We start from the raw sequence: 27,619 nt of genomic DNA on the forward strand, positions 1-27,619 counted from the left end.
ACAAATTAAAATAGCAGCACAAAAAACAATACAATCGCAATTAAAATGCTGTTGATACAATTCAAAGAAGACGCGCATGAATGTGTATGTGTACATGTATACACAAACACGTGGGCAGCCGAAACACATTTTCTTTTGTGTTTCTTAGCCGATTTCGATGTAATTTTCATCAGTAGATCTTATTTTTAAGTTTTGAAATGAGACCTCTGACATTCTGATAATGAATGGAAACTAGGTCAGAAGACGAATTTAGTTTTTTGGGGCAGAAACGGTACATTGTATCAAGGGGACCGGAAGGGTGACAGGGTTTCGATTTTTGCTTAAACTCGTGAACAATCATGTGAGGAGTCCAAAATTTAGGATCACAAATGATTGGGAACATATCATGTGAAACATTAATTTTGAATGATGCTATATCACGAGGGGTGGAGAAATTAAATTTAGTTATTGAGAAGATTCGCTAGCAATATAGGCTGCCAATGACTTACAAGTGGTGTCAGACGAAAGTCGAGACACAAAAACTTGCCTACGAGGGGCAACAACCGTCAGCATAGGAGCTGATGGGGCTGAAGGTAATTCACTAGTTGGTGGGGCCAAAGGCAATCTGGGCTAGATTTCGCGCAGGTCTACCTTTGCGGCCAGAAGTTGACTGGGCTGAAGCAGTTTCGCTGATTGGGGCTGGTTCAACTACTACTGGGGATACAACCGGGGTAATAATAAGGCAATCGATCGGAGAAGGCGATAATGACAACATTAGATATTGATCCAAGTTGCTAGGCAGGGACAAAAGAGGCGTAGGTGTATGGACAGACGGAGAGGGCAACTGCAAAAATTGAGGCTCTAACCGGCGATTGGGTGGAGATTCGAATTGGTAATTGCTAAGCAACTCAAAGCTTGAGTATAAGTCACTCGAGAGCTGCTTGGCCACATTATTAAGTTTTAAGAATTCGATTCTCACAGAATTATACATTCTGGAGAAATCAATTTGTTTGTCGATGCAATTCGGGCACGACCAACGCAAGCCGTCGCAGCCCTTCTTGGCAATGGCAGCGATTTTGTCGCAATCACGTCCAGTGAGACCTCCACATTTAGCATGCATCTTACTCTCACATAACCAGCAATTAACAAATTGCGGCTGTGCAGAATCATCAGCCTGCTTGAATGTGCAAGGTTTCTTACAGCACGACATAATTTCTATCAGCGTTAAAAGATAAGCAGAAGTTGTGAGACCGCTGAGCGAAACGAAACAAGGTGCACAAAATTAGGGCAAGTAAACGCTGAAAATAACTATTAGTACACAAAAAAATTGTTTGGAGCGAAAGGCAACAGCAAAAGTTTGCGAGAGTGCGATGCACAATAGAAATATGCACCAGCGAACAAACGCACAAATCAGTGTATGCACAGGGTAGCACCGCGTTCAATAAATGCAATGATTAACAGACTTACGCTGCACCACAGATAGCACTTTGCACAAATTATAAATGCTTTTTAAATAAAGCACAAAAAATGCAAAATTTAGAAATAAAAAGCAGGATTAAACCGCTCAAATATATAAAAATCTTGGAGCCCAAGTAAAACACGTCAATCACTCTCAACTGAGAACTTATGTTGACATTCATTAACTAAATTCCTGATTTCATTGTATTCATATACAAGGATCTCAGTGTGTTTGATTATGATTGGTCGCAAAACTGCGCTTTTATTTAGGCACTTATACGATTTATCAAAGTTTGACCTATGCAGCTTTATTTTCTCAACTATTTGGGACGATTCCATGTGGAACTTCACCTACTTAAATATTTTTATTTAAGCAGAAACTTAGACCTTGTCTAGGTCGTTAGCCCTACTCATGTAACGCTTCCTCATTGATTTTTTGTGTAGAAGATATATCTTCAGAAGAATATTCACTAATGGCAGTGTTATCATCTGCCTTGGATTGTTTTCCACCCATTTTTATACCTTGACCTGGCCTTTTTCAATCGGACTATCGCAATAACTTTTATTAAAAAAAAAATTTGGAGAAATTTTATGAATTATAGACTTTTACAGCTTTACCTTAAAGAGCTCTATTGTTCGCGTACCCTTTTCTTGTGTACAAATTGTTTCATTTTCATGGAAAATGGCTTAATATATATACCGCAGGACATCATCAATTGCCCCTTGGAATATATATATATATATATATATATATATATATATATATATTCCAAGGGGCAATTGATGATGTCCTGCGGGATGACGTAATAATACTCTCAGTAAATAAAGATGGTCACGTTAGGGACTTTAACAGAATCTTCAAGACATTATACGACGCGGGCACTACTTCACTTAAACAGGTGCGCGTCATATGAGAACTAATCCCCCTTCTACATTGCTTAAGTCTATGATTCAAAACTCATAGAATCAAACAACATCAAATAAACCATATTAATAACACCATAAGCGAAGCCCTTAAAGCAATAAAGAAGGATCAGATTGACACCAGTCATCTTTACCAAACATTTTTGGCTGGGAACAATTCTAATTACCGGAGTTTACAAGCTCATGCTTACAATATCAAAGGCAAAGATAATAAATCCAACCATCTTAGATCACGTCACAAACAAATCCAAATATTCATAATCATACAGTCTTGCTAATCGCAGACAGGATCTTAGCGGAATGTGATGGAAGTAATGCCCTAGCAGTTACAAATTGCGTCTCAACGTCCTATTCGACTTTCTCCGAAACAACGGCACGCGACACATAAGCTCGTTGTTTACATATAGGAAACGTCGCCTACTGCCAATCTCCACCCAGCCACCTGTAACCCTTTAGGATTGCCCTAGACGTGGTAATCATCATTAACAACCACCCGGCTAAGATAAACGTCGACAATGGCCCAGAGGTAACTGTTACGGACACTTTTCTTGTCTTGAGTCTCCCTCTTCTACACTGGCTAAACGAGCAGAATATGCATGTCATCCAGCAGACCAAAAACGACTATGCTTTTTGTTGTAGCAGCCCAGCAACGGTGGCATTAATAATATTTGTGTACGTCAGCAGCCCAATCTTAATCCCAATCCAATTTATTCCGCATATGGAATAGGCGGGAAGTCCAAGAGCTACAGGAGGTGATGGCAACATTTGTCTCGGACGAGGATGCACATATAAGAGGACTAGTTAACAAGTAAATCTCCGCAGTGCAACTGCGTAGACAGCTTTGTTGGAGCTGTCTGTAATATTATAGCCCACACAAGGCGCAAGCTCAGCGTTATCTCGGGCACGAAGTCGGCTCCGCCGACTCTAGCTGTTAAAATCTATTGTATAGACAATACTATAGAAAATTTAATTCAATTTTTACATCCACTAGTGCACGTATTTGTGGTGCAATAAATACCTAACCAGTTCAATATCTTATTGTCCGCTATCAATCAACAGGCAATAATACTACCGCTAACGCTCAGTAAATTATTAATGTACACCCCCCTTTCGCCAGGAAAACCCAGTGTAATTTCATGCATATATACTTAAATTAAAATGTGTTTCTTTTTATTTAAATTCATCAACAAAAGCTTTCTTTAACTCAGCAATAAAATCATCATCATCATGGCATTTATTGATCTTCACATCATTCGCGATCCAGTCCGCTTTACTGTACTGATCAGAATGGTCTGCAAATATTATTGAACACACTTCTAATTTTTTACCGTCTTCATGCGTAGTTGGTAGAATGTCATTGATTGCTGCATTATTCGTAGTGTTTTCATTTTCACCACGCATATTGTCAGTAGTTTCTTCTTTCTTTTGTTGAATCTGAAGGGACGTAAGATTATTTTCTGATTTATTTATTTGGATATTTGTATAATTGTTATTAACTTTTTGAGTGTTTTTTGGATTTTCATAAATATATTTTGAATTTTGTTGTCTACTGTTTTGTGTATCCACCTTCAAATTTATGTTTTCTCTCTGAGGGTGTACTGTTATTTCAACTGAAGCAATCAAAGATTTATAGCTAAGGCGTAAATCAGAGCTTGGATCCTTTTTTAAAGATTCTTGAAGTACGTACAAAATTATGTCCGTCGGAAGATAGCAGGGAATATTCCTCAATTTAAAAAAGTGTAATAATGTCTTATATAGCTCAAGGCGGCAGTCCCACTCGTTGTAAGGATTTTGTATTCTCATACTATTCTGAAATATTTGAACACTAGTTTCCAATAAATTGGTTAACATAACCTGTAAATAAAAAATAAAATTAATAATTATAAATATATGTTTATTTAAAATATACATTTTAGTTTTGGTTGATATCTTTTGCATGATAACATCGATCTGAACTCTTACTGTTAAGGTTGTGCATGGATAGCGTGACTGTCGCGAAATATATTTCTACGCGTAACGAAGTGATAGCAAGAGCACTTATTTAATATTTTGTTTCCCAATAATCTTTCTTCATTTTTCACAGTGTAATAGCAACATAAACTGTGTAAAAGGTCCTTCATAATTGTAGCTAGTGCCCTAAACTATAAAGCCCTGCGACTATTGCTAGAGAAAATATTTTGTGTGTTTAGTTCGAAAATAATCGGTGGAAACTTTATATAACGTGGTAGTATAAAATCAGCGAAAAATTTTTCATGTTTCCACGCCGTTGATTACAAACCTGATTTTAGCCAACCACTGCGTCATTGTCACATTTACTTTTCGACAAACAAGATTTAACAAGGAATGGGGTAGAAATCTTCATATTTATCACAGCAAAATTGTATTTTGCCGTTAACATTAAGTGTTTTTGAAATACAAGAAATTCCATAGGACTCATTACAAAATACACAAATTTAAATAAAATAAAGTATTACGGAACAAATGGATCAGAAGTTCAAATTAAAAGAAATAATAAAAATGTTGTTAAAATTGAGGTGGTGAAGAATGAATCTATGGGATATTTGTGTCGGAAGAGATTTTATATCAGAAACGAACAGGAGGATTATGAGGGGAAACTCTAATTCTAAAGATAAGAAATATGGCTTAAATTTAAAAAAATAGAAATAGAGAGTATTCTTGGACCAACGCTCAGATAAACTACATGTTACGCAGCACACGGTCACATATAGACAAATACCCCGCGACCTACCACGCGCACTGCCACATGCAGACATATGCTCAGCGCGTGCCGATCTTGCCGGGTCTGCACAAATGTAAAGAATGACATAGTTTGGGAACACAAAACGGACAACCCCATGGACAGAAGGGCTTAGAACTAAAGGAAAAAATCGCGGAAGTATTTGATAGAGGCTAGCCATTAGAGCTCAATAAAGCGAGGCTTCATATCTTAAGCGGTGCGGTTTGGGAGTAAAATAGAATGTAAATAAAGACCAGAAAATTAATAATGAAATAAAAAATTTAATCAACGGGTAAAATTTATCTGGAGAATAAATCCCAGAATGGTCCATTAACAACCTCCTCCCTCATAATCAGTGGCCGGCAAGAGCCCCAAAGCGTGTACCGCGGTTATGGTGCATACTTTCCGCTGCCGAATCCCGACAACAGCCCCGGTGCATTACGTGGCCACGGGCTTCCTTTGCTCTCAGAGACCGGCAGGTTTCGTTTTTGCACGCTGACGTTCACACCTGCCCAAGAAAACTTCCTTATAGTTTGCGCAAGATAAGGGATTTAGAGATTGGCGGATTTTTGGTGTTTCCTCCAAACAAACAGGTCCGCGAGGAAGAGAGCGTCATAGACCGCGTGGCTAGTCGGCAGCCGCAGAAGAGAGCCGAACCGCGCTGCCAGAACGTTGCAGTCAATATAAACCGGGTCTAACGAGAGAGTAGGGACAACGGATAAAACTAATATTTGAATCCTCGGAGCCTGAAAGCCAGAAAAGGAAGGATATCAGTTGAATTTATCGCTGCCGGAGCCGATAGTCATAAACCAGAGACGACTTTTCATATGCTCAACTAGTCCTGGGAAGGATTCAAGGAATTCCTCTGATACTTCCGCACCGGAAAAGTTATCCGGGACTACTAAGTCTACGTCCGTCTGATGATGAAGAAAGGGGGCTGATCGCATCTTTGAGATAGTATTGCCGGAATACAAGTCATTCACAAGACGGCACAAGTTTGTCACGCTGACCACACTGACCCAGTTAATTATCAGCTAATAGACCGCGAGAGAATATAACATGCAGGCGTGATGACATCTACCATCTTTGGAAGGTGTACGGATCGCGGAACTCATGATTTTAGAAGGCTATCCACTGGTGACCACCCTAGACACGGGCGACACGCGATCCTTCATTAGCGGGTGAGGGGTAGGCGTGCTGGAGATGGAAGGAAATAGTCGCAACGTCCGGAAGCGGATTACTTTAGCGGATGGATCCCGAAAAAAGTTAGGTGGTAATGGCCTAGGTGCGGCTGACTACCTTTGCGGGATCCAAGCAAGGATTCAATGTGATCTAGCGTATCTGCAGCTAACTTGCCGTTTGATTTTGCACGTTGTCATAACCAAAGTAGCGTGACACGGAAATAGGAGCCGAACTGAACCAATTACAATTCAACAACAAGACAAACGACAAGAACTCGAACAGGCCCGCCGACCCCGTAGAAACCTGGCACACTAGTCAAAATTCAACAGCAAGGATGCCGCAGGACAACGACAAGGACCCGACAGAGCCCACCGACTGTGTAGACACCGGGCAGGCCAGTACCGCTGGCCTCAGTAGCGCTGTCGTAGTATCGACCAGTTATCGCCTGCAATACTCGGACTTTTTGGTTGGACTGAGGGCTGGTTTCAGACGTGCATCGTGCAAGAGAAGCGAAGCTCAATAACGATTCAAAAACAATGACAATGACAATGAACTAAAAACGCCAAGTACGCTTTCACACACTAGATATAAGCCGCTCGTCTACCTGGTGAATTGTGCCCAGGGGTACACAGTCTGCTTAGCAAAAGGCCACAGGTTCTTTACGCCGGAAAAGTGGGAAGGGGGTGTCGGAGCGTTTGACAGACGATCTCGTGAGCGAAGCGGAGCAACGAACGGACAGAGCTGAAGCAATGAAAAATATTACGAGATTCTTTAATACAAGTGACCACCCAACACAGAACGAATCTTAAGTAGTGCGGTCAGGGAGTGAAAAAATATAGAATATTATATAAGTCTCAAAAGTCAGTAAAATACTAAAAATTCGTAAAATAATACAGTTAATGATAAATATGTAAACAATGATGAGTTCAAAATGTGACGAAAACAAGGGAAAATTAAAATGAATGTAAACATAAATAAAAATTAAGAAGTAGATATAAGATTACGTTCTTATATATTCTCGGACCCTTTGCCGGCCCCTATAGAACTCTAGCGCCCATAAGAACGATGTATCACCCACTTTGAGAAAGACTGCCCAGATGTTCCAATTATAGTATTTCATAATCTTTGGTTAAATTATAGAATGATATATGACTCTTGTCTTGTTTTTCTGTGCTTCTCCGCCTTCTGTAAAACTCTTATACCCACGCTTACTCAATTTCTCTTCAAACACTGCCATTAAATATATGCATATATTCTTCCCCGTCATCGACAGACGAGTCGATCTAGTTTGTTGTGTCCGTTTGTCCGAGCGCCTGATTTTCCGTACGTATTAAACACCGATACCGATTTTTATACCCTGAACCCATTAAAAATGGTTAAACAGGCAAGGATATCAGAACCTATAAGAGCTAGAGACTGCAATTTTAGCTGTAGGTCCTCCTAATGCCCGCGCAGATCGAGTTTGTTTCCGATATTCGATAACTTGCCCCGTTTCCAAGTAATCGATAAAAATCGATATTGAAATCCTGTTTTTTTTTAGCAATTTCGGCAAATAATATGAGCTAGGGTCACCGAACTTGACATGTAGCTTCTGGAATAGTATATATATCTATCAAGTATCTTTCATTTTATAACTATCGCCACCTCCCCGCTACCACCTTAAAGCTAATAATCAAGTTAATTATCCAACTTGTATTGCCCATGAATTTAAGCCACAATTCATATGCAAATGATTTTTTGAGAATACACAAATCTTCTTTATTCTATTCTACAATAAGATGTACTGTCGAAAATCTCATTAAGATCGGTTAAGGAACACAAAAATTATGTGCGCACGTGTTAGCAGCATAGCTGCTTTGCAAATTCCAAGAATTTCGGTATACATGTACACACACACATTCATGCGTGTTTGCTTTGAATTCTATCAACAGCATTGCAATTGCGATTGTTTCGTTTTCTGTGCTGCTATTTTAATTGGTTTTTTTCTCATTAAAGCTCAATTATTGGTGTGGCCCTTGAGTAGAGGCAGCGGTAAGTGGTGCGGTTAGTTGCGAGTTTCATTTTTCTTTATTACTACTAAATCAAACGAGCGCGTAGCGCGAGCTGCATTTGGTGTTGGAAGAAGCCCTCTTCTCTTCAGGGTATCCCCTAGTCGGGAGCTCCCGACTAGAACCTCTTGCTTGTTTTGTTTTGTAGACTTACTTACTCTAATTTATTTAGTTATATCTTGGCCTTACGATATTAAATTTAATGATTATTTTTTTTTAAATTAAATTCACTCAATAGTTTACGTGCGTTGTCTATAGGCGCACTTTATTATCGGCCTAAAGGTATATTTCTGCCAAAATTTATGTTATATTTTTAGATGTACTTATAAAAGCATGATTTATACTATTCACGTTTTAAGAATTCTTAAATTCTACAAATCACAGCAGATTTCAGATTTATTATTTCAACACATATTAAATGTTTAATAATGTTTTCACTCCTATGCAAGCACAGTTTTCGAGCTACTGAAGCAAAGCGGAGTAATAGTGAAAATATAAAGTTCTGACAAATGCAACTAAAATCTGACCGAATCTATGAAAGCAAAAATTGCTGACTTTTTATTTATGTGATCAATTTTGTATGCCTCCAAGAATTAGCTATCCAAATATTGTGATTTATTGACTATTAAATATCTTTAAAACGATCGAAAAAGATTCTTAACGGTTTATATTAAGATATACAAGGTCTACATTTTGTAAAAATTTCTTATTTACAAAATGTTTTTTATTTAATTTGAATATTTGGTATATCTGAGATATAGTGTGATATGCGCACATATAGAGTAGACACTGTACTCAAAATATATCAAACTGTCACACTGTAACACATTGTTGCAGTGTTTACATATGCACATTTCAAGTGCATACATATGTAATATGACCACACATATATGTGTGTAGGCAACAGCGTCGGCGTTTCCCAAGCAAGCCGGCAGCGCACTACAATACATAAGTGCACATAACATACTCTCTCTCAGCGCGGCTCTCAATGCTGCACACATATATAAGTATATAATATAACCGCTCCGCTGCCGGCGTCGCTGGCAGCGTAGTTCGCGCGGTCTTAGCTAAGTAGTACCTAAGTAAAGATTGTAAGATTCATTCAGAAACAAAGAGCTAAACAATAAAGTTTGCATTGGAGCAGAAGCTCCAATGAATAAAAGAGTCTATAATGGAACTTATAATTACAATAGTTTAAGCCCTCATCTGAGTTATGCCTTGCCTGATTCCACTATGCTCAACATTCTGACATTTACATACTCTACATTCTACGATTCCATTAGCAATTGTCGAAAACACGGAAACAATGCATTCTGTTGTATTACATGCCTCCACTGACCCAAAAAAAAACTTAGAGCGCAAAATACTAGAGTGGGAAGAGTATGACGATTTTATGCAGAATATAGACGACTTGATGCAGCCACTAAAAAAAAATTACTAATTTCATTTTATTTTTGAAAATTGTTTCTCTTGCAAAATGCGTTGTGGTGGACGGAGAAAATACCTCATATTGAGCCCTTGAAACGCGGGATGGAAGCGCGATGAGTGCTATACCTGATCTCCAATGGCGCACTCGCAGTATGATTTTGAAAGCCATCTTCTTTTCAAAACAATTGGCTCACCTGTAATTTAATAAGGTTTTTAAACAACGTTTTCCATTTTGATTTAAGATTTGGATTAAAAAATGCTTTACATGTACTATGTAGCTAAAAACGAGTCTATCATGATGGCCCCGTCTAGATGCACTAACAGCTTTCAATTCGCCCCTGATAAATAACATGAAGTATATAAAATAAAATAAATATTAAAATATATTAAAACTTTATTTAGCTGGCTCGATGTCTACCTAAAAAAAATGATAACCCAACACAAATCGGATTTCAAATTAAGACATCAAAATATTATACAAAAACAGTACTAATGATCCACTGTATGAAAAGCAACCACCAGAGGTCACTTCCCGGTAACATGAACTTTTGGCGCCCATTCTTTAGTATATGTGCATGTTCTTTTTTGCAGACCTGAGCGCCGCAGTTTTGCTCCCAAAAGTCATATAATACGGCCTCGTAGTAGGTGGTCCATTTAATGGATTCTTTGCGAGATTTGATCATCTTTAAATATTAAGTACTGTAGGATTGGTATAATTGGAAGTTTCCGCTTACCTTCGTTGCTATATCAGCGGTCTGTGGTAATATTAGTTTTAAATTTTTTATGACACCCATAATCCCATAATAATCACAAAAAATACGATTAACTCGAGTCGATTAGCAACATTTTTTGCAAAATATTACTTTTTCTGCGAATGTGAAATATGCTGTTTCTCATGGGCAAACGTACAGGCAACATATCTCACATATTATAATTGTTTAACATTCGCAACAAATGTAAGAAATTTTGATTGTGCAATTAGTCTATTAATTTGCCTGTTACATACGTTTGGATAGGACCATAACATACTTTTATAAATTAGAGCTTATAAACCTGAGAATTTTGGACTATATCTTTATCCCATATCTTTATATATAAAACTGTTTGTCAGACTGACTGACTGATTAGTGATTAACGCAGCTAAATTTTGGAATGAAATGAAATGGAATAATAGCGAAAAGTTCTGAATTAAAATATCCAAATATCCCATCCAATCGGTTTCAAAATAATTATCAGAGATTTTTGTGAACATTTATTTGTGACGTGTTTTGCACTTTTTTCAAAATTTACTCTTCTTAGATGATAAATACGGGTCAGAAGTTGAATGGGGAATGTTTCGGATGTAAGCTGATTCGTAAAGATCCATATGAAAATTGGTTGGAGGAATGTTTCACACTTTTCGAAAATGCAGGCCTCCTCAAAGGAAAATACGGGTCAACGATTTAAAAGATTCTTCCGATCGGTCTTTAATTTACTTTCAAAACCCTACTTAAGAAGTTAATGAATACGCGTTTCGACAATTCTGCAAATTCCATCCGCAGCTGTGGTAAATTGGCAGAAAACGGTTGTATGGCAGTTTCTTGTTTACTATCCGTTCAACTTCAAAATCATTTTCAAGGATCTTTGTGAACAATAATTTTAGACGTGTCTAACACTTTTTGCAAAAAAATAGTCCTTCTTGGTTGATAAAGGCGGGTGAATGGTTTTTTTTTATAATTACGGCAATACAAGGTCGAATAATAAACGCTAGTTAAGTATATTTCCTTAATAACTTTATCTTACGTTTATTAACTGCAAACAAAGACAAAAACATAACTCGGATGTATAATTCAATTTTTATGTTTATGTTTTCGAAAATTACATTATATTTTTGTAACTATACATTACTTACCTTTAAAAGTTGCGGCTTTAATAGAAAACCAACTGCCTCCAGAACTTTTTGAATGCATTGTAAGGCTTGTTTACAAAGAGCACCTTTGTTTTTATTGGTAATAGATCCGCTTTGAAAATATGGCTCTAATATTGTGTGATTGTTCTTCTTACATTTTCGTTTGGATATATTTTTTTGTTGAGCTATGGACTACAATGTAAAAAGCTTATAAATTACAAAAAAAAAATATGAAAAATGCTATTAGTTACCAGCACATATATATCTGTTCGACGTATTATTACATCTTCCAATAGATCTTTAACAAAATATTCTGCTATTAAATCGCATCCGCTTCCTTCAGCGAAAGTAGAAAGCCAAGAACTTGTAACTTTGTATACCTGAATGCGTAAGTTACTAGAAGAAATATAAGCAGATAACATCAAATAAAAAGAAGAAAGTATAAATATCATCAGAACATCAAAGATTGAATACCTTTATACAATTGCTTTACAACCTCTTCTTCCTATACTGCTATTTAATATAGTAGTAAGATTTTGATGAGCTCAGGCTCATAAATATGTAAGTGCCAGGTTTGGTCAGAATATCTTACTATACAAAAAAATAGTTCACAAGAGAAATTAATTTTCGACCGTTCCTATGGCTATATTTTGTAAAAAAAATGAAAATTTTGTTTTCAATACTAGTGTCGTACTCGAACTGCCATCAACCGAGAGGATTATTTGTAATTGCCTCATACATTACAGCCATAGTAAAAACATCTGCATCAAAAAAAAAAACTAAACTAAAATAGCAACACATACACACAACACAGGCAAAGCATACAACACAATCAAAATTGTAGTTCTATATATAGAATAAAAAGATACGGGTTTGAATCCAATTGAATCCAACAATGAAAACAATTTTATTTAATTTGCTTCCGATATATTTCGGTTGCACATCGGCAAACCGTCTTCAGGGCAATTATTTTACACGTCTGCGCTTTTTGACGTGGAGATTGTTACTGTTTTGTTTTGTTTTATATATTTACTGCCTGCCATATATATTTGCTCAAAACCATTATACATAATTTTCATTGGGTAAGAAACAAGGTATTTTTCCCATTTTCTTAACGGAGGATCTGGCATTTTGATCAACATTCTCATCACACATCCATCCCAAAGGCACTGTTCCATTGCCAACCCAAGTAATAAGAAGCACTATTTTCAGTTATACTAGCCGGTTCTCCAATAAACAAGGTAATCTAACGTAACCTGATTGCAAAATCACTGTGAGATTAGTGATCGAATCTAATGCCTGTAGTTGTTTACAGTACCAAATATTGAGATTGAAAACACTCATAATGAGTTTGTGTAAAAAAAAAACAATTGAAAACATATAATACAAGCTATTGAGTAATGAAGATCCTGAACACTATTCTAACGATAGCTGTACACACTCTATCTTTTTCTTATTTTAGTTTGTACATATTTGATTAGTGTTTCCTTCATCACACGAGAGAATCTTGTCTCCCTGGTCGAAATCATCTAGCGTCACGTCGAAACCAGACTATCGTATTTGATCTGCCTACCAATGTAATCGTTTGTAATCGCTTACTAGTCTGCGTGTTTTCAAAGAAATAAGAAAAGTAGCTCTATCAAACCTTCGTGGAAAAAAATATAAATAATAAATATTTCAATAAAACAATACATTTCTATTCATTTACAATATGCAACATGAATGTTTTTAAGTAAATGAAGAAAGAGCTCATTAACTCTACATTTTAGTGAACCCGACGTGATAAGAACAAAACATTAAAAAAAAATTAGAAAATAAAATGAAAGAAAAAAGGATTCAAAATTATGAAACTGATAGATTTGCTTATTTGTCGGTTGTTCTTTGAAAACAACTGAATTTGTGCTCGCAACTCTAGATATGTGTTACTTTAAGGCACTGCCGCGATCGCTATCGATTGCGGAGCACTTTTATATGCCATATTGGGACGATCAATAATCCGCGATCTCGATGCTTTGACATCGGCGCACTTTCTGGGTAGCGTGTCACTTTCGATGTTACCTAAGCCTTATGCCACAAAACTCAACTCAACGTTGGTGGGAAAAATGTCGGCCGATGCTGCAGGAAGGGTGAAGTGGTCATAGAGAGCCATGCAAAAGCAATGTGCTCTATATGCAAACACGTTATGGCGGTAGCAGGCTAAAAATATAACAATATGACAACGTGAGGCACTTACTGAGCAAGACTGATACCGTTGGGCCCGTACGGAGTAGGAGTATTTATATAAGATAGACGGCTTAATCAGGTGCAAACGCACCCTTAAACGCAACATTCCTCCCACATCGAAGTCCACCAAATGTCGCTAAAATGGTGAGATTAGAAGGCGCAAGAGGCTCCTCTTAGTATTCGGAGAACAAACACCTACTACCAGATACATTTCTGCATAGCCTTAGCTCAAGCCAGAAAAGGAGCGGCAAAGTAAGATTTCACGCAATTAGTAGAAAAGGGTATGTCTGCCTATGATTTCCCGATTCTGGCTCATTTCGATGGCGTCGGGTGGTTTGATCAACCGAGGTTTTCGTCATGACCTTCATCTTGTGAAGAGCGTACGGATCTGATCCTGGAGTGTTATGGGATAGTTTTGCAGATGCTCGGACATTAACAGAAAGAAGGCAGTGTAAGTTCGTTCAGTGTCCAAATCTTATTGCGTCATCGAGCCGAACACACCACTTCAAGCAATCAATCTCAGGGGGACAGAGTGCTTCTAAGGACACGTGGAGATGCTATGCGTTCCCTAGAGTCCCCTTATAAGGGTTGTACCAACGAAAATTGTGCGAAAACTAATAGAAAATCGCCTTCAATATCGAAAAGAGGCTCAGCAAGCACAAAGCCAAGCAGAGTGGACCAGTTCGTCAGAACAGGGACCAGGTCCACCCCAAATGTAGTGGTCAGACAAGTAGCCTAGACTGGCGGTAGAATGTGCAACTACCGGTCACAAGTGTTAAAAATGGGTTCGTAAACCCTTGGGATATTCGGGTCAGCGAATAATGAATCATGCCTGACATAGGGGAACCATCCGGGCCTCGGCAAAGCGCGGCATCAAACGCAGGGCCCCAACATGAAATGCCTCAATTTAGTGTTGGGAGCACTAAGGCCCGATCCCCGGTCTTACAATTCATCAGTGCACCGAAAATTGAAAACCCATGTACTTTTCTTTTATGGTTTTGCAGAACTGTGAGAAATGTGATGCTCGTAAATATTGATTTTGATTTCTCAATACAAGAACCTACTTTTGGACCGATCGCTCCTATGGCAGATAAATGATATGGTGTTCCGATGACTAAAACTAACAAATAAACCGAATTTGCATAAAAACAGACATACGGACATGGCCTTATCAACTCTGCTGTTGATATTGATCAAGAATATATATATTGTATGGATATTTTATAACGAGATAGTAGGGCTATCTTCGGCACGCCGAAGATTAATTACCCTTGCAGACCCAACCTTTTCATAATGCTCATAGGGCTTAGCCCGAATCTAAGAAGACCAGGGAAAATAGTTAATGACGAGTATGGTTAAAATATCTCGAAAAACAAACAATTTTTCCATACATCTTAATTTTCGATCGATCGTTCCCACGGCAGTGGTCCGATTTTGATAGGATTTTGCATTTATATGAGGAGCATAGTAAAACTAATAAATGCCGAGATTGCTCAAGACCGATCGTCCCTATGGCCGCTACATGATATAGTGGTCTGATCTTAGTAGGATTTTGCATATATATGGGGAGAATAGTAAAACTAATAAATGCCGAGTGTAGTCAAGATATCTTGATAAACAAATAATTTTTGTATAGAGAACCTACTTTTCGATCGATGGGTCCGGCATATGTACTGCAACAGAAAGAGGGATTTCTGGAAAGCTTTCAAACTGAGAGACTAGTCCGCATAGAAGCAGACAGACGGACATGGCTATATCGACTATGCTGGTGATACTGATCAAGAATATATATACTTTATGGGGTCGGAAATGTCTCCTTCTATGCGTTACACATTTCACGGCAAAATTATAATACCCCCTGTAAGGGTATAAAATATAGACGTGGAGGAAGAAAATAGACTTCGTATTTGGACAAAAATGCCCTATCTCAAAATAATCAGCAGGGTAGTAAATTAACTAGTAATAAGCTGTGGGTTTGCGAAAATGTATATAACATGCAGAAGAAAACATCTTAATAATCAGCGATCCAATTGTGTCCGTTCACTTGAAAGCGTCGATCTCAAAAACTGAACAATCTGAACCATTTTTATTCCAAGAATGTGTGAAACACGTAAATTTGTGGGGGGAAACCAAAATCGCTGGAACAGGTTCTTATTTACGGCTTTGAAAACAGGTTTGAAATCGATCGGACTTTGCCTTCTGAATCACATTCCTTATAAAGCGAAAGTAAATACTACTTACATTAACTGGATTGGAAATCCTTCTGGCGTTGACCATTTCGTTTTCCTCAACGATTCCAATAGAATACTTGATATTAATCGAAAATGCATTCTAAGATGAGTGTGGCAGCTAAATGTAGAGAGAAAAATGTTAAGTTTTATGAAGTTTTATATATGACAGAAAAGTAACAATTAAAAGGCTCTAGTCGGGAGCTCCCGACTAGGGAATACCCTGAACCCTCTTCTACCAACACCAAATCCAGCTCGCGCTTCGCGCTCGTTTAAGTCAGCTGCAAAAAAATACATTTAAAAAAAAAAGTTTCTCCGATTGGTCTCGAACTCGTGACAGACCGACTTGCCGCCGCCTCTACTCAACAGCCACACGAAGAATTCAGTCTTAATGAGAAAAAAAAAGAATAAGAATAGCAGCACAGAAAACAATACAATCGCAATTGCAGTGCGGTTAATAGAATTCAAAGCAGACGCGCATGAATGTGTGTGTGTACATGTATACAGAAACTGTTGGAATTTTCGCATCTTGTCGAGAATATATGCATATATAATATTATATCCCTTTGTGCTAAAACCCGTTAATCCTTTACTTGCATTTTTCTTCGCAGATCTGTCTGTTCTCAATAAAAGTTTTGTTTTTCATGTGCGGCTGTCGAACTCGTATAACTAAATTCAAACGATCGAAATTCTTACACCGCCTTATACTCCACAACCATACCAAAAACATTATTCAAACGAAAAAAACTGAATTAAATTAGCAGCACATACACCCAGTACAGAAAACACTTCAATCGCAATTGCAATGCAATGAATTCAATAATGACGCGCGTGAATGTGTGTAAATATATACAATAATTATTGCAATTTGCGCTAGTTGCCCCAAAACACAGGGCCAGCCAAAACAGGTTTTTTTTTAATAACTTTTGTGTTCTTAACCGATTTTGATAAAATTTTCAACAGTCGATTTTACTATGCTATAGAATATTCGTATATTAAAAATGACAATTGCATTAAATTAGTGAAATTCATACCTATAAAATGAAAGATACTTGATATATATATACTATTTTAGGAACTACATGTCAAGTTTGGTGTCTCTAGCTCTAAAAACTTAAGAGATTTGCAACAAAAAACACGATATCGATTTTGACAGATTATTACTTGGAAACGGGACGAGTTATCGATTATCGGAAACAAACTCGTTCTGCGCGTACTAGGAGGACCTACGTTCAAAATTTCAAGTCTCTATCTCTTATAGGTTCTAAAAGCCTTGCCATTCATACATACGGACGGACAGACAAACGGACATAGCTAGATCAACTCAGCTATTGATGCTGATCAAGAATATACACACATTTTGGGGTCGGAGGTGCTTCCTTTTGCCTATTACATACATTTGCACAAATACATTTAACCCATTTTAATGGGTTCAGGGTATAAATAGCTATCATATCTTTTTAATTATTATTTATTCATTTTAATGCATTTTATTCATTTTATTCAAATTACAGACGAAATAGAGGACATAGTAATAAGCACTGACTTTCCAGAGCTAATAAAGAGAAACTACAAGAATCCTAAACGTGCAGATCGCCGATATATGAACCCCTATGACTGACCAGAAGATGTAGTAAGAAAATAAGTATGATCAACAAAATCGAAAAGGCACGAAGATCGTAACCCTAATTAGATAGCAAACTCAGACATCTAATAACAATTTCAACAAACCAGATCTAGTAACGCACAACAACATGACAACTAGAACATTACCTTAAACGCCACACTCTTGAAATATACCTAAATCAACCGACTCGAAAAGTTGTTCACACATATAGAGAATTCTATTGACAAACAAACAACTAATTTTCAACTTCACGTCGACAACGCAGACGTGTAATAAAAAAATTGCATTGCTCATATTATATATAATATCATATTATTATTATTATTATTATTATTATTATTATTATTATTATTATTATAATTACTATTATTATTATTATTATATCAATATATCATATTATATAATTGTGACATTTGTAGTGATCCCTAAAAAAAGAATGCCGGATAGCAGTGGAAATAAATTGGCTAATAGAACAACTAGGCTATTTAAATTCCAGTCGGCTAAACACTGAGAACTGAAATTTAAGAAAGCCACAACTAAAATATTTTTTTAGTGTGCTATAGCTCACTTGAAATAATAATCCAAAAAAAAAAAACGGCCTGTCTTTGAAAATTGATTAAAAAAAGTTTTAAGCTATATACTTGCGTATATCTTGCAACACAAGAACCCCCATTTTACAGAGAACCAAATTTTTAGTTAATTTTGATCATGAAGTTTGATAGTCGCATCTGTTTATTACAAAATTCTACCCTGCAAGCAACGTTAAAAAATATGAAATCAAAATTCATTTTACATATTATTTTGCAAAACTGGCTTCTCAGAAGTTTTTAACAGCCAACATCAAAAATTTCAAGTCTCTAGCTTATAAGGTTTTCGAGAAAGACGTGTTCATTAATACAATAACTGTAATCAGGCAGGCGGACATGTCTACAAACACTGTAAAATTAAAAATCTTCAAAACGGGTATTAAAAGTTTATTAAATATAAATAACTATTATATTTTATTATATATATTTTATATATTTCTTTCAAATAACAGCACTTTAAACTAAGAAATTCCATTTCGGAGACTTTTCTTAATTTTTTTTTTTAAATATTCCTTTACTTACATGTTTATCAAGACTTCCAGTAGTTCGAATAATTTAGTATGCATTTGAGGTACAAGATTTCCAAAACACATACCATCCATATTTTCATAGTTTACACAATTTGCATAACTCGATCCTAGTCCATGTTGAACAAGATTTAGGATTTTTCTTGGATATATTAATTTTGTTGAAGAATATGGTTCGCTGTTAAAAATATTTTAGCTATAATAACAGAAAATGAAGTGTATATGATTTCACTGACCTTAGCGCAATCTTAAGGAAATCAATGAGATTGCAGAATCGCCTGCATACTTGAGCTGCTTTTTTAATTGGATCTCCTTCTAATACCAAAGTAAAACATTCCAGTCTGTATTTTATAGCGATGTTTTCATCTTTATAATTGGGAAATACTTCGTTTAATAGGTCATTAATACTGCCCAATAAACCTATTTGTAAATCTTCCCATTGAGACTTATCGGTGTTACATCCAACGTTGTTAAAATTACCGCGTACTTGTTGTAAAAGCAACCAGCAATTACCACTTTCATAAACCACTTCGGGGTTACAGCAATCAACTAATGTTAGAAGATATCGCAAAACTAGAAGCTTTCCCGACTTACTAGGTCCAGGGTAATATTTTAAACATTGTTTTAAGGCTTTTAGTGCTGAAATCTTACAGCATGTAGTTGTATTTTTTTCCAAAAGCCATAAACTTTCATAAATCTTTCCTATGCAGGTTGATCCAAACCATTTTACAATTTCAGGTGATACTTGAATTTGAATAACAAGCAATGCTGTAAAAAGTCATAAGTAATTACTTAGTTTGCTAGTACCAACATTATTTATAGCTAGCTGGTATTGAAAATTGAATGAAAATGAATATTTTAAATCGTATAAAGTACTTTCAACCAGTTAGTTTGCTTTATAAAAAATTACTTTTTATATTATAATAACTTTTGTATACACTTGTTATTCCTATAAAAATTTATTTCTCCAAGGCTAATGGATGTTAATATAAAACTAGCTGCAGGATAGCTTTTCCGTAGCTATGGACAAGAGTAGCGGGCCACTACCTTTGTGCTCGTATGCTCGCTGGCTTCAGCCTGCGATACCGATCGTTCAGCCAATGCGTTTAAAAAATTAGCCACGCCCAAGGATTCTTAAACTCTTTCAAAAACACTTTAAGATGGATGACTAGCGAGTGTTCAAGGTACTTTAAGACGGCAATCTCGCCAGGCCATCCTGTAAAATTAATGATGAGTCTCTGCTGTGGCTCTGGTCAAGTCGGACGGTACAGAAAATCTATATGTTCAACGTGGCGTGTACCCCGCGGAGGCTTACTATCCACATATGTGCCATAATGCGGACCGAAACAAAGCGTCGCCTGGCGACTGCAATTGACTGCATCTTAGTCGAGCATGACATTCCACCTTGGTGAGGGGCAAATCTTAAACCGTTGCTGGTCTCTGCGTACAGAGTTACGGTTGGCACGTAACTTCACGCCGAGTCAATACTCTTCCCACATTTGGATCTTAAACCACAGCCACCACAATACTCCCAAGTAGGGTGCCAGCCTCAATTTGGCTAGACTCGGGTACTATCTAATCCCGCGGTACCAAATATACAGCACAAGGCCACACCACTACCGATTTAGGCTTGGTGGGCCCTTCTTCGCCTGCATGCGCAGTGTCCCTTCGGTTTCAATTGAATACATGTTGGGCAAAACAATACATTTCTCCATTGGTAGGGGTTGAGGCCGATCTAAACCTCAATTGTACAAAATTTGGTTAATACGCAACTCCACGTCGAGCAAAGCAGTATTCGAGAGTTTGGGTATTGGTCGACTGTTTGTAGCAATCTACTTCTCATTTGTTTGACGCCAACAAAGACGCCAAGGTGTGATCTTTCTCTTATGAAAAACTTCAATTTCAATATATTTTTACATATTATATATTACCTATCCACTAAGTACCACCCGTGGAAAATTGAAATCTACCTATCTAATATATATATAAACTATAAACTTGGATTCTGAAATCCTTGGAAATAAATTTGAGCGCGAAACGTCACTCACCAAATCTTTGACCCCGATTTCCACCAAGGAGGTATTCATTTTTCGAAAACTGCGAAACATCAGATGAATTTTGACCAAGAGCATTGAAAATGTTTTCGAAGCCGATCGGATGGAAGGCAAAAAACTTTCATGCAACAGTTTTTCGCTAATTAATTACTGTTGTGGGTAGAACGTCCATAATCGCAGAAACCAGTATTCATTAGGCTATTATGTAGAGCTTTGAAAATAAGTTTGAAGTTTAAATTTATAGTCTTCAGCTCTTAAAGGTTCTGAGATCGACTCGTTTATATATACGGACGGACATTTCTAAATTGACTCGGCTATTGATGCTGATCAAGAATACATACTTTATGTGGTCGACTTTAAATGTAATAGCATCACAAGTGGATTAGTATGCTGCTGCCGTTAATTACGTTAGACAAGTACATAAAAGTCGACTTTTTAACAAAACTTCGTGTACCGAAAATCCAATCAGGTTAACGAATAATGTTTATACGGACCAATCATTTTTTCTGTATCATTTACCTATGTCACAGAAGGGTAATTCCGATTTGTTTATAACTCCACCACATACTCAGCTTAGAGCTAATTGCCATTGGACATTTCAAATTCGGATTTAGCGATCCTGTTCAACGATTGCCGTGTCGCAGGCATAATGAGCGTGTTTTATTAGTACCTTCAAGTGCTAGTGATGAGCCGGTCTCAGAGATTACAGGCGTCTTGTACACACATTTACTATGAAGTATCGATAAGCCGTTCCATCAAAGCGCAAAATTAAGTAAATCGGGCACCAACATGCATCAAAATGAGCAATCGACTGGATTGTCATTGGAAATAATATGACGCCATGAGTTTCTCTGGATCATGTCTAGAATCTCAGCTGTGCGGCTTCAAACAAAAGTTTTCAAATTGGATGAAATATGCGAAAGCCAGCCAATGATGGAAGCGCACCAGGCACATACAGTAATGCCAAAGACAATATGAACACTAAGATGAGTAACGGCATACATTTGCATGCGCCGCAAAATTTCTAGCCTGGCTTCCTATCTGGCTTTTACGACTTCACACGACTTGCCAGCCGACTGCTGTTCGTTCAGACGAACGAAGGCCGAAGTTGCGACTTGCTGATGCTGACACGAGCAACGAAGTTAGTCGCCAGCCTGCCTTCAGCAAAGCTTGTAGATGGTGCTTTGCGTCGCTTCGTTTTCGAAGTACATTGAGCGAAAAAGTTTTGAGCTTACGATCGACGCAAAGTACTTTTGCTTTATCCATGAAATTCATGCTTTATTTAAATAATACTAATGTATTATTTATACTAGATACTAACGACAAAGTTTACAGGAAAATTTTTTCACAAAGTGCATCTTGTGCAATAACTATGTAAAGAAAACAGTACACATAGTTTGATTTTACTTTTGTTTTTGGACAGTGTGTGCTCGAGAGAAGTTCTTGTCTCAGCCAAAAGCGTGCCCGCATCTATGTTTGATGTGTGCATTATGCATGCATAACTACATCACAATATGTATACATGTGTTACTTTGGAAATGCTCTGGTTTTTGTTGGCAAAGAAATAAATTTTGTTAGTTTTTTAGCGCTGACAATGATTTATCTCAAATTTGTATTCACATATGAATGCATGTTGTGCACTGAGGTTGGCTCGGTAAAAAACCTGTATTTTTATTTTATTTGAATCGACTTAAAAATGCAGGTGCACAACATGCATTCATATATAGTTATGAATACGAAAATTTTCAGGCAGCTCCTGTTCAAGGCAGGAATTATCTTCAACATCCCACTCACATCTGGGGGATGCAAGGGGAGCTCTACGTGCTACAAATGCGGAGTGGCACACCGAATTAACATCCTGTGCACAAACACCGCCTGAGTCAATTGCAAGGAAGATCACGTGGCCACCTATCAGTTATGCAACGCCCGCATAAAAGAGTTTGCCATTTACAAATGCATGGCCATTGAAATCCTCTCTAGATCTGAAGGCAGGCACAGGTATCCCCATCTATTTGCCAAACAAGCGCCAAACCCACTCAATAGGGACCACCTTTCCTTCAAACCGTACGCAAGGAAGGGGTCGAACTCCGAGCTGTTGCAGTAGCGCTGAGTCAGTTCTGGACCAACTATCCACTACTTCGTTCGCTAGTCCACTACTTCAAACGCCGGTCTCCCCCGATTGCGATCGCGTGCACAAAAAAGGTCAATGCCCATGCCCACAGTGCAAAACTTTCAGCACATCTAACGGACACGAGCAACAGCAATCAGGAAAATGCAACACTTAGGAACTTTATTTTGGAGCTAAATGACTTTATAAACTTTATAAACAATGTAGATCTCGATATATACCAGATCTCCCTATTATCGAAGAATGACTTATATAATTTTTTCCAAAAAGAAAATAACACTGCATACCAAGAATTGGCAATTTCCGCGGTTAGGTCAAATAATCCCACGCTTGATACGTATGGCAACCTCAACCAAAAAAAAAAAAAATTTTAACTCCCTGATAAAGGAGCGACTGGACGCCGAAACGCGTATGTGGAAACATTTAATAATATATAATTTATTATTAGATTGATTATGACGGTCTGAATAATCCGCAAAAAATAGAGAACGAAACTAGAAAATAAATTTTCGAACACATCAGTGACCGTACACGAGATACAAATATTTAACGATGCCGAACAACTTCAATAACAGCCCACAATAGCGTAAAATGCCATATTAAAAATAAAACCCTCAGAATCACAAAATTGACAGTTCATCGCGGTTCAGAAAAAGTACTCCACAAACAAATCAAAATGTCCCGTGTACGTATTATTTCCAAATCAGGCTTCAAAAATGGAAAACAGTCGCACTGCTGGGTATACAGGACCAACACATCAAAGGGTCAATCACTTTTCACATGAAGAAGTCTATCTCTCCACGACATACAAGAATATCATAACATTACGTTGTCGGAGTCAGGTAAAACAATTTAATTATTTATCGACACGGGTGCTACAAAAATAACACAGTCATTGACATTTAAAACCATATCGACCGCAACACCTCCCACCGCTTCTACTCGACAGCCATACCAACAATTCATTTAAAAAACAAGTAAGAGGTTCTAGTCGGGAGCTTCCGACTAGGGAATACCCTGAACCCTCTTCTTCTTGTATACACCAAATGCAGCTCGCGCTACGCGATCGTTTGCTTTAGCAGTAATAAAGAGCAGTAATAAAATAAAAAAAAAAAGTTCCTTGGCAGGGTTGAACTTGCAACTGACCGCATTACTTGCTGCAGCATCTACAAAATATCCACACCAGCCGAAAAAAAAAATAGTTTCCTCGGCAGGGTTCGAGCTCGTAACTGACCGCGCTACTTTTCGCCGCCTCTACTCAATAGCCACACCAACAATTAAGTGTTTTTGAGAAATAAACATATTAAAATAGCAGCACAGAACAATACAATACAATCGCAATTGCAATGCTGTTGATAGAATTTAAAGCAGAGGCGTATGAATGTGTGTGCGTACATGTATACAGAAATTCTTGGAATTTGCGCTTGCTGCTGCACGTGTTTGCAGGCCAAAACACATTTTCTTTCGTGTTTCTTAACCGATCTTGATGAAATTTTCAGTAGTATATGTTATTGTACTATTAAATATTCGTGTGTTCTCAAAATGACAATTGCATTTAAATTTTGGCTTAATTAGATAGGCAATACAAGTTGGTTTACTAACATGATTTATAGCATTGTGGTGGTAGCGGGGAGGTGGCGATAGCTATAAAATGAAAGATACTTGATATATTTATACTATTCTAGAAGCTAAATGTCAAGTTTGGTGACTAGTTCATATTATTTACCAAAATTGCTCAAACAGGATTCCGATATCGATTTTTATCGATTACTTGGAAATTGGGCAAGCTATCGATTATCTCAAACAAACTCGATCCGCGCATGGACTAGGAGCATCCACAGCTAAAATTTCAAGCCTCTAGCTCTTATAGGTTCTGATATCCTTGCGTTCATACATACGGACGGACGCAGCTACGCGCCAAAATTACAAGCATAAAAATAAACAAGTAAAAGGTTCAAGTCGGGAGTTCCCGACTAGGGGATACCCTGAACCCTCTTATTCCAACCCCAAATGCAGCTCGCGCTACGCGCTCGTTTGCACTTGTAGTAATAAAGATAAATTAAAAAAAAAGTTTCCTTGGCAGGGTTCGAACTCGCAACTGACCGCATTACTTGCTGCTGCCTCTGCTCAACAGCCACACCAGCCAAAAAAAAAAAATTTGTCTTTTCGATAGGGTTCGAACTCGCAACTCACCGCACTAGTTACCACCGCCTCTACTCAACAGCCAAGCCAATAATTGACTTTTGATGAGAAAAAAATGAATTAAAATAGCAGCACAGAAAACAATACAATCGCAATTGCAATGCTGTTGATAGAATTTCCGAAAAATTTACTTTTGTTCATGCAACCTTTGACTGGTTTTTTTCATTTAAAAAAGACGGAATTTGCCTTAAGTAATCAATGATATTTAAAAAATTAGTTTGAAGCCGGTCAGATGGTAAGGTAAAAGTTAAAAAAATTCCAAAATTACTAAATCCCGTAGTTAATACGTTTTTATTCGCATTTAGAACCTGTGACCACTATTTTTCTACCAGGGGGATGGATTATCAAAAAGATATGAAACACGTCTCAAATGAAATATTTGAAATCAAAATATTATCAAAATTGAACTTTATATCTTAATATCGTTGGAGCTAAAGAAGAGTTTTTATATCATTGCAGAGGGTATTATAATTTTGTCATATAGCTGCCATAGGAACCTTGACCAAACTCGGCAATTATAAGTTCCACTGTGCTCTCTAATTTTATTCAAAATCTTATTTACATCGGCGTACTATATCATATAACTGCCTTAGGAACGATCGGTCGAAAATTAGTTTCTTGAATGAAAAACTTATTCTCTTTCCAGATATTTTAACCATACTTGGCATTAACTATTTTCCGGGGGCTTCAAAGATACGGGCAAAGCATTATGAGTATTATTAATAGGTTGGGTCTGCAAGGGTATTGAAACTTCGACGTGCAGATGATGGCCCTTCTTTCTCCTTCGATTAACAACTTCGGACTATTGTATTAAATAAATCCGAAAGAAAAAATCGGAAGAAAAAAGTTTCAGTATGTAAACACTGTAAAGAATTTAAATATACAACACATCTGCTATATATTTGCTAGAGTATTAAGTCTTCGTCATGTCAAACATAATTGATACACGCTTGTAGAGGGTATTAAAATGTTGTCAACATTTTTAAAATCCTCGCCAAAAATCTGTGCAAAATTTTACAAATATGTACATACCAATTAAAAGGACCAAGCCTAACTTGTACAAATGTGTAAACTTTTCTTTACAATGGTCACGTTTTTGCATTGCAATATTATGCTATACGTTCTTCTGAAGAGTGGTTACGTACTGACGTATTATATTTTGTGATTTTCATGTAAAAAGTGGAGCAGACAAAATGCAAGGATGGGGTGCTAAATTATCCAATTCGAACGCGCTTTGTTATTGCCTTGTTTTTATACCATTGTAGAGGGTTTTTTAATGTTGTCATTAAATGGGTAACGAATAGGACACCTCCGATCCATAAACTATATACATTCTTGATTAGCACCAACAGTGCTCCTCTTGCTTATGAGCAAAATAATAAATACACTGGACAGCTTACTAAAATTTTACCATCATCAAACTATTATATCACAAGCTGCAATAGGAACGATCATATAGCTCTATAGAACGCATCGTTCGAAAAAGTCCGCAAATTTATCAATAATTTTGAAGTTGGTTACTATGATATGTACATACATACACTAAATAATGTTTAAACGTACCCAAAGCTTCAAATATTAGATGGCCATATAAACTTATTTCTTTTGAATTACAGGTTCTAATTATAATTGTCAACCATACATTCGCTTTATCGTGAAAAATATTTGGGAATTGGTTGAGATATTTTATAAGAAAACGCAATCCGATCGATCGAGTTTTGGTTTTGAGCAGCAGTAGAGTAATTGATTGAGCCTGCGATGCCGCGCTCTAGAATAAAATTGTTTTTCCATAAATGTTTTCATCTTTGTTCTTTAAACTCACAGCTCCGTTATAATTCTGGTCCAGCACATTTGGGTTAACATTTTGGTCCTCTTGAGCAAATGTGTTAAGCATATCACCAGCTCGAAACATTTCATAAAACACGTGCGGACTACTGATCCAAAATTTAACTGTTGGATTTCAACATGTTTCTTGACTCCTGTTCTTTTTTGCACGTGTGTCAAATTAGCAACGGTGACCTAGTGTCGATTTTTGGAACTTAGTTCCGGAACCGGAATCAATCACTTTGAAATGCATTTATTTGTTGTGAAGCAAACAACCAAATAAGATGTTGAAAATTGCAATGTAGAATTATACAAAACGAAATTATTCATATCAATTGTCTTTGAATTTCAACATATTTTATGGAAAAACCAACACGTTAAGAAATTGTGTTTCTACTATTCTTTAAATAACTTAATACAGGAATAATGACCCCAAAAACCGCATGCATCCGATTAAAGCCTATAGTTTTACCTAACTAATCTTAAAAACCAATTTAATCGATCAGATCGTTTTTGAGATTTATGTACAACAGTGCACTAACCTCATTGCTAGTCCCATACAAAACGACCGTAAA

The 27,619-nt window shown here is 37.0% G+C and overlaps 1 protein-coding gene across 5 annotated transcripts; it reads right to left on the reverse strand.

The window, feature by feature from the left end:
• Positions 1–3,493: 3,493 nt before the first annotated feature.
• Positions 3,494–27,216, reverse strand: LOC135441243 (proline-, glutamic acid- and leucine-rich protein 1). Of its 5 annotated transcripts, none has more exons than XM_064700783.1 (9): positions 27,043–27,214; positions 26,784–26,988; positions 19,073–19,604; positions 18,832–19,014; positions 16,109–16,216; positions 11,896–12,040; positions 11,648–11,836; positions 4,049–4,215; positions 3,494–3,795 (listed from the first exon to the last, which is right to left on the reverse strand). In XM_064700783.1, the coding sequence occupies exons 1-9, from the start codon at positions 27,130–27,132 to the stop codon at positions 3,678–3,680; spliced, it is 1,737 nt and encodes a 578-aa protein (XP_064556853.1). In that variant the 5' UTR covers positions 27,133–27,214; the 3' UTR covers positions 3,494–3,677. The 5 variants fall into 5 exon arrangements, with proteins under 5 accessions (XP_064556853.1, XP_064556851.1, XP_064556850.1 ...); XM_064700781.1 differs by having other exon boundaries at positions 3,859–4,215; XM_064700780.1 differs by having other exon boundaries at positions 3,494–4,215.
• Between the last annotated feature and the right edge of the window lie 403 nt (positions 27,217–27,619).

This window comes from Drosophila montana, unplaced genomic scaffold (assembly GCF_035044405.1).
Source record: "Drosophila montana isolate Dmon_TW-CO22-7 unplaced genomic scaffold, ASM3504440v1 contig_189_1, whole genome shotgun sequence".
NCBI classification, from domain to species: domain Eukaryota; kingdom Metazoa; phylum Arthropoda; class Insecta; order Diptera; family Drosophilidae; genus Drosophila; species Drosophila montana.

Coding starts and splice junctions, on each gene's coding strand:
- LOC135441243 (XM_064700780.1), bottom strand. CDS start 27,132: ATGTTTCGAGCTGGTGATATGCTTAACACATTTGCTCAAGAGGACCAA. Junction 26,989..27,042: donor ACCAGAATTATAACGGAGCT/GTGAGTTTAAAG, acceptor ATTTTATTCTAG/AGCGCGGCATCGCAGGCTCA. Junction 11,837..11,895: donor GAACAGATATATATGTGCTG/GTAACTAATAGC, acceptor TTTACATTGTAG/TCCATAGCTCAACAAAAAAA.